The 16,223-nt window shown below is 32.5% G+C and overlaps 1 protein-coding gene across 1 annotated transcript; it reads left to right on the forward strand.

Annotated features, from left to right (window-relative positions):
- The first annotated feature begins 579 nt into the window (after positions 1–579).
- On the forward strand, positions 580–915 carry LOC130449817 (DNA-binding protein HEXBP-like). Its single transcript, XM_056787851.1, has one exon. It carries the CDS (start codon positions 580–582, stop codon positions 913–915), a length of 336 nt encoding a protein of 111 aa, XP_056643829.1.
- The last annotated feature ends 15,308 nt before the right edge of the window (positions 916–16,223 follow it).

The raw sequence follows: 16,223 nt of genomic DNA on the forward strand, positions 1-16,223 counted from the left end.
TGCTAGGCAAACTGCAAGCAGAGGTCCAAAACCATGGAGTGACGGAAATTCAAGTAGTAGCCTTCGGCAAAATTGATAAAATATACCTTAGAAAGTGCGCAGAAGGTATCTTCAGGGGATCTGAGGTCAAAGTGCAAGTTATTATACCTAGAGATCCAAGCCGACTAGCACCTAAGTCAAGTAAGGGAGGACCAGCGACGACAACAGAGAAGATTATAATCAAATCTGAAGGAAAGCAATATGCTGACATACTCCGTTCGATCAAGAGGAGTGTGAACATAGACGAGATGGGTGTTAAGGTAAAAGGCATTAAGAAAACAGCTAAGGGTGATGTCCTTATGGAGATACTTGGAGAAAAAAATCAAGTAATCGCCCTCAGACAAGCTATAATGGACAAAGATAAAGATACCCAGGTCGAAATTAAAAGAGATGAAGACATTATTCATATCGCGGACATAGACGGAGATAGCAAACGCAAAAGAAGATGACGTCCGAGTGCTCTCTTGCAGACCAAACCAGAGGGGAAACCAAACTGCTACACTTGCGGTCAAAAGAAGAGTGGCCAGCGAATTACTCAAAATGGATACCGTGAGAATAGGGTGGGCACCGTGCCAGGTCCGAGCAAGGGTCAAAATCACCAGGTGTTTCAAATGTTTGGAGTTTGGCCACCGCACCAAAGAATGCAAAGGAACCGATAACTCGAAGATGTGCCTTAAATGCGGCAAGGATAACCACAAGGCCAGAGACTGCCTTAACAAAAGCTATTGCCTAACATGTAAAAAAGACGGTCACAGAGCTGATCAGACTGCTTGCCCTTACTACCTTAAGCTTGTAAAAGAAAAATCAAAAGCAATTAGTGACACCAGACGCAGGCTCAGCACTGCACGCGGTCAAAACTTTAGTGTTCAATATTAAAATACTTCAAGCCAACGTTGGACGTGCCTATTCAGCTCAAGACATGGCGTATGCCACCGCAGTTCAGCAAGGTATTGATATTTTGGTAACTGGGGAACCGAACAAAAGAAGAACTAAAGAAGCAAACTGGATCAAGGACAGCAGGTATAATGTGAGGGTCCTACTTCTGAATAAAAAGCTTGGCGTAATAAACCACGTAGCCGGAGATGGTCACGTAATTATTAAACTCAAAGATCTTGAGCTGATATGTTGCTATATATCCCCAAACATCAGATTGGAAGACTACAAAACTGAGGTGGACAGAATAATGGAGCACATAACGAACAACAGTGATGCCATTATTCTGGGAGACCTAAATGCCAAGTCCCCAATGTGGGGATCACCTGTAACCGATGAAAAGGGTCAATACTGGGTGAAATGGATCAACGCTCGCGATTTGGTGGTTCTGAATACTGGAAATGAGCCCACATTTATCCGAGGAGATAGCGAGTCCTTTATTGATGTCACCATAGCAACCAATCGTGTATCTCAAAGAGTAACCAACTGGGAGATACTTGATACCGAAACACTGACAGAGCACAGATATATCGCATTCGAAATTAAATTAAATAAAGCGAAGACCAAAACAACTTCAATAAGGCCCCTTATTGATTGGACCGCCTCTAAAGCCTGCATAGAGTTGCTTACCATTACTCCAGATGAAGTGAGTCATGAAACAGGAACCAAGCTGATACAGATGGCAAGCAAGAACAGCACGCAAAATCGAATTCCAAAGACTGAAACACCGTATTGGTGGAATGAAAACATTGCTGAAAAACGGTCACTATGCAACAGATTAAGAAGGGTACAACAACGTGCGGCGAGAAGAAACAACCCAAACCGAGACGATATTGAAGCAATGAAAGAGGCGTACAAGACCAATAGAAGGGAACTCTGCTGCCTAATTAAGGAATCAAAGAAGAAACACTGGAACGACATATGCAAAGAACTTGATAATAATATATGAGGAGATGCGTATAAGCTAGTAGCAAAAAAGCTTAATACTCTAAAACCCTATGAGCTTGACATCGAAAAGAAATCCGAAATCGTGGCAGTACTGTTTCCACCCGGAAATGATAAGTGGAGATACCCTGAAAAGGCAGCTCCAGCCCCACCCTTCACAGCAGAAGAGCTAAGGAAGGTAGCCCAAGGTATCAAATGTGGGAAATCATCTGGAATTGACCAAATTCCCCCTAAGGCTATCAAAATAGTAGCAGATTGTGCCCCAGACTGGTTATTAGGCATGATGAACAAACTACTTCAAAAATAGGAATTTCCAAATGAATGGAAAGTTGCAAAGATGGTTTTAATACTAAAACCAGGAAAGTCAGCTGAGTTACCTAGTTCCTACAGACCACTCTGTCTGTTAAATTCTTTGAGCAAGTTACTAGAAGCGTTCATACGGGAAAGACTACAAGATGAGCTTAAAGACAGAGGAGGGTTACACATGTGTCAGTATGGCTTTCAAAAAGGGAAATCCACGATCCAGGCTGTAGAAGCTGCACTGAATACTGTAACGGAGTTCAAAAGTAGATTCTGCACCCTTGTCACAATTGACGTTAAGAATGCTTTCAACACTGCATGCCACAGCCTGATTATCAAAGAGCTACAAAAAAGGAAAATATCGACATATCTAATAAACCTTGTCTCTAACTATTTAAGAAACAGAAAGCTGCAATTAGAAAAAAATAGGGAGGTAGATATTACGTCAAGTGTTCCCCAGGGTTCCGTTCTAGGCCCACTGCTGTGGAATGTACTATATGACAGCGTGCTGAGCTTAGAACTAACTCGTAATGCTGTAACAATAGGATTTGCTGACGATCTGGCGCTGATAGTCGGAGCAGAAAGCCAACAGACATTGGTTACTAACACCAACATGTGCCTGGAAAAAATAAATACCTGGATGAGAGACAACAAGCTTGCTCTTGCCCCCCACAAAACTGAGGCAATCCTACTAAAGGGTAAACAAAAGAGGGAGCAAATAAGGTTCAGCGTAGACGGAGTCAATATAAAGCCAACAAAGAACCTGAGATACCTAGGTATAACCATTGACGAAAGTAGAAATTTTGGCAAACATGTAGAAACAGTAACAAAGAAAGCAATAGAAAGGGTGTCCAAACTTGCTCGGATTATGCCAAACGTAGGAGGTCCTAGGCAAAGCAAAAGAGCAGTGTTGTGTAGTGCTATGCAAAATATTGTCCTATATGGAGCCCCAATATGGTAAAAAGCGCTTATGAGAAAAAAGCACTATACTACGATCAATAGAGCACAAAGAGACATGCTGTTGCGTGTAGCCTCCGCCTTCCGAATTGTGTCTGGGGTAGCACTCCAAGTAATTATGGCTACGGTGCCCATTGATCTCTTAGCCCAGGAAAGAACATCCAAGTACAAATCGCTACAGAATAGCAACGAAGCTAGAGAAAGTTCCCTCACAACATGGCAAACTAGATGGGAAAGTGAGATAGTAAAGGCCCAATGGACCAAAAGGTTAATACCAGACATCAAGCCACGGGTTAAGTGCGAGCACCGCCAGGTAGACTACTACCTGGTCCTAACAGGACATGGCGTCTTTCGATGTTATGCCAAACGGTTCAGAAAAGACACCACGGATAGATGTATATACTGTGCCGCCGTAGACACTGCCGAACATACCATCTTCGTATGCTACAAGTGGAGAGAGGTCAGAGACAGGACTTGCAGACAGCTGGAATGCGAGCTCACTCCAAACAACATTGTAGAGAAGATGCTTGACAGCTCAGAGAACTGGAAATCGGTGCAGAACATGGCTAAGAGTATTCTCAGCAACAAGGAAAAATATGAAAGACAGCAGAGAGAAAGGAATCCGAACTCCTAATCCCAAGAGGGAAAGGGAGACGTAGGGTAAAAGGAAACCACTGATAGCCCGTCACTCATGAAGTATGTTCCAGGAACGATGCCATAAGTGACAAAAGGGGCCGTAGACGACTAGAAGGACACTCCAACCGTCCGAGCCCTTCTGCAAAGCAGGACTCCGCAGAGGTGGTGAATGTTTCCCAGCAAATTGCTGAGGAAGTGTGACAAGTCGTTATTAAAATAAAAAAAAATAGATATTTCCAATGAAGACATGAACGACCAAATTTTACATCAGAAGAGTTATATAATAATAACTGTAACGATAACGAAGAAGAAGAAGAAGAAATAATTGATTTCCAACATTTATTTGAGCCAGATGAAAATAATGATCGAATCGTAAATTTTCGAAAAGAGCCTCGGAAAAGAATCAAAAGTAGAAGAAATAAATTTTACTCCTAATGATCCATTAACATATTTTGAAAATTTTATAGAAACTAACGAACCAGAATCCAGTGAACAAGTAATTGAAATAAATTTCACATCTAATAATTCATCACCAAAAATTCTAAAATTCATAAAAATGAAAGAATCGGAATTAAATCATTGTAGAGAAATAAATGAACAAGTAGAACTAGATCTCAGTAAATTATTTGATGAAGAAGAAAAAGATAAATTAAATGTAACAGAAAAGAATTCAGAAGAAAATATTATAATGGTAGGAGAAATGAATAATGATACAAAAGGAGAATTAGAAATATTTGATAAAGTGGAATTAAATGTAGAATTACAATATACAGGATTAGATGATGAAAATGATAATGAAATTGAAGTAAAAGAAAATGTAATAGAATTAAACAGAGAAATAAATGAAATAAATAATGATATGACAATGGAAGAAAAAGATATAACTGATGTTATAAAAATAGATAATAATATATTAGAAAAAGAATGTTATGTTCTAAAATTCGAATCAAATACAAATATACAAAATCAAAATAATATGATTAATAAAAGAGACATGAATAAGGAAAATGAGAAAATGGTTATTAATTATGAAATAATTAACGAACAAATTGATAAGAATATTAGTAATATAAGTTTAAAATATTGCAATAGAAAATTAAATGCGATATTAAATGAAAAGAAGAACAATTTTGGAAAAATAAATATTAGCATTCAGTAAAATGGTACGCAATTCAAGAAATTATAAAATGGATTTTTTTATACAAAGACCTTTCTTTCTTTTTTATTATTATGTTTTAAAAATAGATAAGAAAAAATAGATAAGATTTAGAATTAATAGATAATAAATAAGTAAAATATAAAAATAAAATTAGTAAACATTTAGAAACTATAATAATAAAAAGTTATTATTAATTAGAATATATATAAGAAATTTAATAATATAATTCATAACTTTGTTTATATAACTAATGGAAAAGGAAAATAATATAAATAAATTTAAATTATAATCAGTGTAACACAAATGAAACGTTTAAGACAATTTATATAATTTTGAATGAGCCTCTTAGTGTTTATCCTTTAGAAATAAGCCAATATGAAATTCATAATTTCAATTATTTGAAAAAGGACGAAAAAATAATTAGCGAAAATATAATTGACATAGAGGAATTAACGAATTAAAGAAATCATTAACTGAAAAATATTATTGACCTAAAATATTACTAGATAAAGAAAATTTTGTTAACAATTGTGAAATATGTCAAAAGAATAAATATGATAGAAATCCCCCAGTAATTAAATTCAATTTAACCCCAACAGCCAGTAAACCATTCGAACACATCCATATAGTCACTTTTAAAATAGCAAATCAGTCATATTTAACTATAATAGATATTAAGGTCAAGCATATTCAAGTCAAGTGTGAATGGAACCTCAGTTGTTGATAATATATTAAATTATGTTACTCATCACAGTTTACCTTACAAAATTACAGCTGATTGTGGTTCAGAGTTCAAGAATAACGACCTGCAAGATTTTTGCAAATTGCACAGAATTGAATTACATTATAGAACATCAAAAAACAGTAACTCCAATTCACCTGTAGAACGTTTTCACCCTAGTTTAATTGAACATTTCAGATGTATAAAAAAAATAACAAAGATTAAACACCCAATCAATTAATAAAACATTCAATATTGGCAGATAATAATTCGATTCACTCTGTAACACAATTTACACAATTTGAAATTATTAAAGGCCATATAAATAACCCCAATCCGTTTGACTTAGACGATCATCTAATAATATCCAATTATATACAAAATCACAAAGAAACCTCTAAATTATTATATGAAAAAATTAAAGATAGAAATGCTAATATTAATGAAAAAATAATTAATAAGAGAAATGGAAATAGAAATGATCCCCCTTCCTATGAAAATCAAAATACAGCTTATATAAAAACAAAATTCCGAGATAAAAAATTACCTAAATTTAAAAAGGCAGAAATCATAAAAGACTCTACCATATTGTTAGAGACTGATAGAGGAACCTATCACAAAAACATAATCAGAAAACCAAAAACTAAAACAGAAAAATTGTTACAGAATAATGAAGCTGACGACAGTATTAATATTACTACTACTTTACAAGAGAACTAAGACATAAAACATAACAATTACAAAAGTAAATAACTTATTATTACCCATTAATTTAGGAACCAATAATCTTTTATATAGTAAACATACTTTTATATATTCATAAATTATAATTCATTCATAATTTATTCATAAACAAATTAATAATTTGAAACAATATTATTATAGTCTCAAGCGAACGCTACAAATCCTATTTCATATCATAATTTAGCTGAACACTTACTAAGTAGAAGAGAAATTTTTATTAATATTTTAAATAAAAAATCAGGAAATATTTATCCACATTTAAGATTAAAAAGAGGATTAATAAATGCAGTAGGCAAAATAGATAAATAGCTTATTGGAACTCTAGATTCAGATGATGAAGAAAGATATGATAATGCTATAAATGTTTTACAACAAAATCAAAAACACATTATTCAGGAAGTAAATTTACAAATATCACTACATAAAAAATTAATTGATCATTATAATAAATCGATTACGACTCTATGGAATAATCAACAGAAACTTTCTGACAATTTAGATAAATTCCACATTTCGATAGAAAATAAAATAATAACTTTGAATAATTTTATAACATTTCACAGTACAATTTCACAGATTAATCTGGACTATCAAAGTTTGATTACATTGATTGATAATATTGAAAACGCAATAACATTTTCTAAATTAAATAGGATTCATAGTTCAATAATATCTAGTAAATAAATTTTAGAAATGATGAAATATTTAAGTACTATTTATAAAGAAGAACAAATCCCAAAATTGAATAATATTTTAACGTATTATCTCTTTCTGGGCTCACAAGTAACCTTTTCCAAATATAAAATAATTTTTGCTACCCATGTTCCAATCCTAAAACCTAAAACCTATGAATTTTTCCATTTATATCCTATAATCCAAAATCATACAATATTTATCCCTCCTCAACCTTACTTGGCCAGAAGTCAAGAAGAAGTTAATTCTATTAAAGAAGAATGTCCGGCATTAGAAGAGAAATATTATTGTAAAGAAACGTTTAAGTTTAAAGACAATTGTATTATTGAATTGTTAAAAGGACACTCTGCTGAAAATTGTGTTGTTAGTGTGAAAGTGAAATTTTCTCAACCAACATACAAATTAAAAAAGGAAAATCGATAATATTATCGAAATTAAACTTCAAATTTTTAAATAATTAAATTTATAAATCTCCAAATTTAACTAAAATAGATTTTGACAAATTATATGAAATAAATAAAATTGCTAGAAATATAAAACCAATTCATGAAATTTATAATCCGCAAAGCCATGTATCAATTGGACTATTTACTATAATAATAATAATTATGGTTAATTCGAAAATATAAAAGTAAATTTGTAAGAAAACAGAAATTTGAGGAAAAGAAGAAAGAAAACATCGAATTAAAAGAAGGAAGACAACAAGATATGAAAAATACCTCCGTCATTTTTAATTCTTAGGGATGGAGGAATTACATGGAGAAAATTCTAGAAGGACATTTATATAAAACGCAATTGTATTAAATATCATAAACACTTTATCAGCAATTATTTTATTATAAATACAAATGATTGTAACAACTTGGCAATGAATATATGTATTGTTCTTGAATATATAGTTCATTCAATGAATATTAGTTAGTTCGCTTGTGAGATTAATTGTATTCATTCAACTTATTGTAATGTTGTGTAAAATAATCTTTTAAATAATTTTCGAAAACCGAAAATTATAATTGGTCACATTATTTTATTTCTGAAACACACACACACACACACACATATATATATATATATATATATATATATATATATATATATATATATATATATATATATATATTGAGAAAAACCCTACTATATTTGAGATTTAAAAAAATTCTTTTTCGTAGCTATTTAAACATCAATCACAGTTACAATCTAATCTAAAGGACATCCCCAAAATAATCAATCAAACCAAATAGACGATCTTTAACTAATTATTGAACCATTCTTAAATGATTCTGATATCTCTTGATATCAAATGAATTCATGTATAAAATCTTTTTTGTATCTAGTTATTTATTTTTGTCTTCTAACATAATATAGATGTTGAAAGAGTTACACAGAGTGTACCAAATAATAGTTGATGTCGTTAAAAATCATATTTGAAATTATCTCGAACTACTCAGATTGTTACAACTCCTTTACAAACCAAACATATTATTTTGTTAGATGGGAGCTCCTGTATAGTAAACCGGATTGATCACATTTTTTGAAGAAATGGTAACAATTATGGTTCACGATAAATTTTAGCAATTTTCTTATAAATTTAACTTATATGGAATACTAAAAAAAATTACACGAAGATAAATTACAGTGTGATACATTAGAAAAAAGAAATATAATGAGAATTTCAATTTTGGGCTCACTTTGTATATAAAATAAAAATTATTACAATTTAATCGACTACGATGATATTGCATCTTATTAAAAAAGTCAGTTAGGTAAATTCTTTTTAATAACTTACAGAGGGTTTTTTTATTCAACTACCTCTCATATAAATTTGTATACACCTCTCAAAGGAGTAAAAAAAGTTTAATCTCATTTTCAAAAAATTATGTTTCGCTTGTTTGAGATAATTTCAAAGTAAGGACCTCAAAGACCTCTAATAAAAAAATGTTTTTGATGCGTATTAAAATGACCCCCTAATACTCAACTTTTTAACAAAATTGGCGCACCCTGTATATCAAAACAATTTTCTATTGGAAACAAAGAGAACTAAGCACTTAACAAACAATGTTTCCTAATGAAATTAATACTCAAAATTTATGGAATCCAACTATTCAAGAAGAGATGGCACTATTGAATGACGTTGAATGATGAATTAGATGGCACTAAATTCAAACAACAAATTATTTTCAGTTTCCTATATGTACTAATTATTGTACAAGACGAACAAATACCAGAAAAAAATATTTGAAACCTTCACTTGGAAAGTTTTCTATGAAAAAGAAAACTCGATTATTAGTTTAGTAACAACCTTTTAGCTAATTATGTATTGAGTATCTATCAATCAAAAAAAAAATATGTGAAAAACGATTAGATTAAGTTTTTTTATTAAAAGATCCCCAGTTTAATGCATTTGAAATTTCAAAGTTCCAAAAGAATGGCCGCATATGTAAAGAACAAAAAATAACATTTCTTTTATTTGGTATTGAGAATTCTGTGATTTTAAAGTTTCCCATATTTGGAGTGGTCCTCATCCCCAAATTAAACAAACGACATAAAAAAATATTCTATTGAACATTATGTTCCTCATTAACGTCAAAAATAAATTCAAGATGTAAAAAAGTAAAAGTAAATGAAAAAATTTTTTAACAAAGACAATGGCATCTAAAAAGGGTCTGCACGGTCAATTTTCGTTATCAGTATTATAGCCTCAACATGTATACTTATTTAGGTATTAGTACGATTATTTTTCTAGAATACAGTGATTTCAAAATTTTTCATATTGGTTGGTCCTTTTCTCCAAGTTAAATAAACACACAATTCTTGGAAAAGAGATAAAGGCTGCACGGTCATTTTTCATTAGCGGCATTAAACCCTCGATATAATGTAAACAAACTATTCTACAAACTGATAAAAAGGGTTCCAAAACTGCACCGCACGTGTTGTTTTTCAAATATATTTTACCTCTTATAAATTCTCGATAACCAATGTAGAAAAATCAATAAAGGATACTTTTAACAACAAAAAAGGGTCTAATAATGGTCAATAATAGAATATAATATGTATAAACGAAATATTTCTAAAATAAACACACCGGACTCCATTGTAAACCATTAAAAATATTGAATACTTAACACTCTATAAACAACATAACAATTTCTTATAGAATAACCATTGTTTTTCTGAACATATATTGGCTAAAATTACTAATCAGTGAATAGGATTTCATATTATAATACATCTTTAGTGATTTTTTGAAAAAATATCATGTGATCCTCGTCTCTATCTTAGTATCAGAAAAAAAGTGATGGAGCGTTAGATTGAGCGGATGTTCTTCGTACAAAAGATTACAATTGGGCAACACATATCTTAAAAATCACATACCAATTTCCATTTTCTATGGAAACTTTTCACTTTATACAACTCGATATTATTTTAAAACACGAAAAAGTACCGAATTATTTCACTAAAAAATTCCGTGTATGTCAAACCTTCAAAGAAAATCGCAAGAAAGTTAATTTAAAAACGATTTTTGAAAATTCAATCGGAAATGTACATTCTGTTACCGCCGCCGCCCCCGCCGTCGAATACACATTCATACTAATAATACCTTAAAAGGTAATTAGACTTGAAATCAATCGTTGACTAATGAGTCATTTTTCAAACAAGTGTTGTAGTTGACTACCACTAACATAATACCAAATTTGTTTTTCGCGCTACCCCGTATTTGAAATTTCATAATGTGTACTAGTTTTCATGAAGATTTTTCGACAGATCTTTCTGGAAACAATTGAAAAATCACCAATTACCCTGAATAAATAATTTATATTGAACAATAATTATCACTGGATTTAAAAGAAAAGCCTTTTTACATAGCATTTCAAAAAATTTTAACATAATGAACCTACATTCAAATTAGTGAGAAGAAAATAGCTGTTTACCATACCAATATACATTTACATTCTTTATTTGGGAAATTTAAGGACGTCCCATTTTGTATCAAACTTTTTGTACTTCAATATCTTAGTTTTTTCCCTAGTTTTTTCTTGATTTCATTGTTATTTACCATCGTGAAAATGAACAAGATTCGAGGTAATTCAACCTTCCCCAAAATGTATTGAAACATGTCAAATATCGGGGTGCTGTTTTTCTGTGATCCACTCTGTATAAATTTTGTTGTAACCAATTGACCAAGTTCATCATATAACTCTAATGTGCCCTCCAAAGTATTCTGTTAGTGTCAATTCTCAAAAGGTAATTTTTTTATAATGGTGGTGCAATAAAACATCTGGTTCATATACATAAGAATATTTATTCAAAAAGGTTCAATATTCTGAGTGCTTTTTTTTATATCTATCTGTAATTTGGTATGGATTAAATAGTTCAATTACCAATTCTTCCTTACCAATAACAGGAAAAAACAAATTGAAGAATGTCATGCCTCGATAAGGAACAAGTAAAATGAAAACAAAGGTACGAATTTACAAAGCCACAATCGGACCAATAATGACCTAGAAATGGCTAGAAACATCGAAAACGAGACGACTCTTAAATACAACACTACAAGACCAAAAAAGAAGCAGAAACAATAAACAATATTTGACGAAGACAACGTTAATGAATTATCATCTAAGCTAAAACTTAATTTGATACGTGAAATGATTTATACTCACATAACTTTGTCCACAAAGGAAAGCCATTTTCCATTTCCATGATTTCCATCACTTAAAATCGAATTGATTGTGTTGATTGAATATTTTCGAGTTCTATTTTCGCCATTTTAAGTCGAATCACATCAATTCTCATATATTTGGGTGAGTTTGTATCTTATTTAGTCATATATCGTCTATTTACATCCATTAAGCCGATTGAGGTTGATTGAAAATTTTCGACGTCTAGTTTCGCCGTTTAAATGTTGATTAATATTTTGACATGGCGTCGATTGAGGTCGAATCACATCAAGTCTTATTATTAATTATACTTACAGATTAAATATTAAGTAACCACAATACTCTACTTTCAAATTATCAACTTCGAAAACACTTTTTAGAAATTTTATTTTACACAAACTAATCATAGAATGATTACAATTTACTGTAAATTTTCACAACTGACTGACTAAAAAATGTGTGAGAAAATACTCTTATATTAATGTAAAATGCTGATGAGGTCCTCACACTATGATTCCGTGGAAGGTTTTTGTGGGAATGGTCGAGATAATTCCTCCCCTCATAAATTTAGCTTCCGCAGCTAGCGAGGAAGTTGAACTGTAGAATGGTCCACTTGAGAAGAATTCTCTTCGTCCGGGTTGCAAAATGTCGATAACCATTTCTTGTAAATGCAAAATACAAAACTAAAAAGTAATAACAAGTAAATTAATAAAGTCCATATGGTAAGGTTTTTTGAAATCCAAATGTTAACTTAGGTTGGTTTTCTATGAATTTGTTTTTTAGAGGTTGAAGGTTGTTGAGTTCTATTTCTTCTAGATGGAAGTCGGAGTTTGATGCGGTTGGATGAAGAGTACTGTTATCCAGGTTTAACAGCAATATCGGTTTGCTGAAGCTGCTATATAATTTTTGATTGTTTATGATCGTGTTGTGTGCTATTGACATCCCAAAGGTATTTCCAGAATATAAGTAAAAGTTGTCAAATACTTAGTTTCTTCTTGATTCGGACATTTGAAATTTGCTGTATCGTGGGCTGGAATGATGTACAACCAATGGAAGTTGTTTAATTGCTTTAGAAGTGGTATCGATAGTCGAATTTTGTATCTCTCACAGGCAGAAGTGCGTTCCATTTCCAATAAACTTATTTCACAAAGCATTTCTTGTTGAATTTCTTGCAGATCTATTCACGGGCAGACGTACTGCTGAGGGAGAATCTCTTTGCATGGTTTGTTTGAATATGTGATTGTGATTCATTGTGATTGGGATGAAAATGGCACGTCATATGAAAATGACATGTCATCTATATCGCGACCTAAAATAGTATCAATTTTTTTCTAAAATTTTTGATCATTGAGAATTTTATTTGTTTCCTTAGTATCAATTCATATTTTGGATAATGCGCCTGCAATAAGTTTCCCACGTTTGTATACAATTTTATGGTTGCATTTGTCTAATGTTATTCGCTATTTAACGAGTTTGGCGTCTGGGTTCTTTAGAGAGAAGAACAATTGGAATGGTTTGTGAACGCAAACAATGGTCAAAAAGTTCTTTTTCCGTGATCATAATTACGTTGGGATCGTTTTGTGTATGTGATGCGTAAGCGATTGTAAGATCTTTTCCGATAGTTCCTTGCCAAAATACTGCCCCAAGATCTACGTTACTGGCGTTTGTGGTCAGATAGAATGGTTTTGTGAAGTCGGGAGACTGGAGAATCGGATCTTTGGTCTCGAAGCATGATAGAAATTCGTTATTGTGCCGAATTTTTAAGAAGCAACTATAGTATTTTATTTGTCATTTGTCTTGTGGCCTTGGGTATAGGATAATTTTTAATGGCTTATATTTTATCTGGGCTGTAGTGAAGTGGAGAAAACGATTATATCATCAAAGTAGAATAGGCATTTTTCGTTCTTTATACCTCGCAGTATATTGTCCATACCTCGCTGAACATTAGCTGGAACTGTTTTCAATCCGAATGGCATTCTGAGAAACTCCCAGTGTCCGGATACGGAGCTAAAAGCTGTTTTCTCTATGTCTTTTTCGGCCATCTTGAGCTGATGGAATCCAAAGGCTAATCCAAAGCTGTAAATTATTGACATCTGCCTAGCTTGCCTAATTTTTCCTCAATCGTTTTGTTGCTAAGATGTCTATAGTCAATTACTACACGAAATTTAACTTTATATATACTATGAAATTTTTGATGTGGAATTATAATTTCGCCATTTTTCACATTGGTTTTTGTTTTGATAACTTTTTCCATTCTAGAATCGGTAGTACTAGTATTTATGTCCTTTTCAGTTTTATGAAAGTTTTAAAAATTTTATTCTTTTTTGTGGAGTCATTAACCAACCGCGGGAAAGGTCCAAGTTGGCTTTTAGCAATTTTGAGTTTTCTAGGCCAATAAGCCTTTGGAATAAACTATAAAATTTGAGATTCAAATTACCATCGGAACAATTGAAATTTTTTTTTAAACGGGATTAGAGTGCTATCTTCATGGGCAGACTCATGATAAACTCATTCAACAATAAATGGGTCATAAATTTCCTGAAAAATATTGAAATTCACAATCGGTATTTATGAAGGATCTTGTTGATACAGAATCTATCAATAGTTTAATGTTATACTCGGGGAATATTATATAGGGAAACTCACTGAATTTAAAGATATCGATTTGGGTGCTAAGACTTGTCTGTTTTTTGCGGCACTTTAAGAAAATTTGTAGAATCTTTTGCTCTGTTTTGCTCTTCAAATTGATATTGCTCTTCTCCGGGGTATGAATCATTAGGATAATAATAGTGTTGGAGTCTCGAATATAGGCGTTGGAATTGTTTTGTGGTCGAAAATTTCGGAAACGATTTGGATTTGAAGAACTTGGGTGTGACTTCCTAGTACATGAAAGCATTAGTTCATTCTTCAGTGTATTTCTTGTAAATTTGGATTTTGATTTGGTTTAAAAACGTTATGACTCTGCTGCGATCTGACAGATGGATATGGTTTTTGTCTTCTAAAGGATCTGAAGAAATTATAGGGTATATGAGCCTTAAATTGAACTGGATTATGAATATTAAAATTGTGTCGTTGTTTACAAATAACAAACATTATATATATATATATATATATATATATATATATATATATATATATATATATATATAACGAACATTATATAGAGAAAAATGTTTTAGATTATAAAATAATAAATAATGCAAAAATAATGAAGTAGGTTGATACAGTCCATATATATACATATATATACCTCAAGGGGTCGCACTGCGAATACGGGCGTGGCAAGCCCGAGGTACTCTAGCTAGGCTCACATCTTACTCCCAAGTTGTGAAGTGATCCTTCCCAAAAACCTTCAAATTTCCCTTTTCTCATCCTCCCCGATGCTATTAGGTTTACGAAGGCTAGGGGCTTCCTCTTTCTATCCTTCCCAAAAAAAGAAGAAAGAAGAAAAAGAAAATATGATATATGAGTCAACCCAATGAAACAAAGATGCTATGTAACCCAAGAGGGCGACCAGGCTGGGCTGCTGGATACTGATACTGGAAGAGCTGAGAAAAACCCATTCGAGAAAAGTTCTATGATCGACAGGACACCCCCATCGAAGGTGAGAACTCTATCCTTACCTGATCTCAGCCCACCGGGATTACTGGGAGATCGATCGCTGATTATAGAACAAAAATATAAGAGAAAAAGGGAAGAGAGCACTCTGAGCCTTTTGTCTAAAACCAAACATGCAAAGAAAACTACTCAAGACGTCGGAGCACAAATCTTGAACATAGCGTATAACCTAGCAGAGGAAGCAAAAGCTCTAAATCGCACTGTCCATGAAAGTTCTAATACTAAGAAGGAAATCAGGGAAATATCTGCGAAAATACTACGCCTAACGGAGCAATTCGGAGGATATGAAATTCAGGAAGCCCTAAGAAGCCTCTTGTATAAAAAGCAGACAAAAGAAAACGCCAACGAAGAGGCTAAAATAGAACCAGTTGCTAGAAGTAGCACAGATATAGGAGTACAGTCTGTTAGTATAATGAAGCAGAACAAGGAAGCGCAGACTAATAATATGGACGTCCAAGAAAAACAAATGACGCTACAAGAGATACAAGAGATATCTGCTCCTGGCATAAATAAAGACTCTTTGCAAAGCATTGTTGAGGTACCCTGGGACGAAAAGTGTTTTGTCCATACAAACGTTATCCAAGATAACCTAGAGAAGATAGCGGTTTCAAATAACCTTGTAGTGTATCTAGACCCAAAAACGGCAGGAAAATCAATGGCCATTCGTAAAGTTGCAGAAGCCGTGCCTGAAATTAAAAGACTGGGTTTAATGAACAAACCAGAACCACAACAAGTAGCTTATATTGAGTCTACTAGTAAGGTACACTTTGATGAAACCGATTAACTACAAGAAATTGCGAAGAGTATATTTGTGCCGGAA

Source organism: Diorhabda sublineata, chromosome 10, assembly GCF_026230105.1.
Source record: "Diorhabda sublineata isolate icDioSubl1.1 chromosome 10, icDioSubl1.1, whole genome shotgun sequence".
NCBI lineage: Eukaryota > Metazoa > Arthropoda > Insecta > Coleoptera > Chrysomelidae > Diorhabda > Diorhabda sublineata.

Bases quoted from the DNA above. Each gene is read 5' to 3' on its own strand.
- LOC130449817 (XM_056787851.1), top strand. From the start codon at position 580: ATGGATACCGTGAGAATAGGGTGGGCACCGTGCCAGGTCCGAGCAAGG.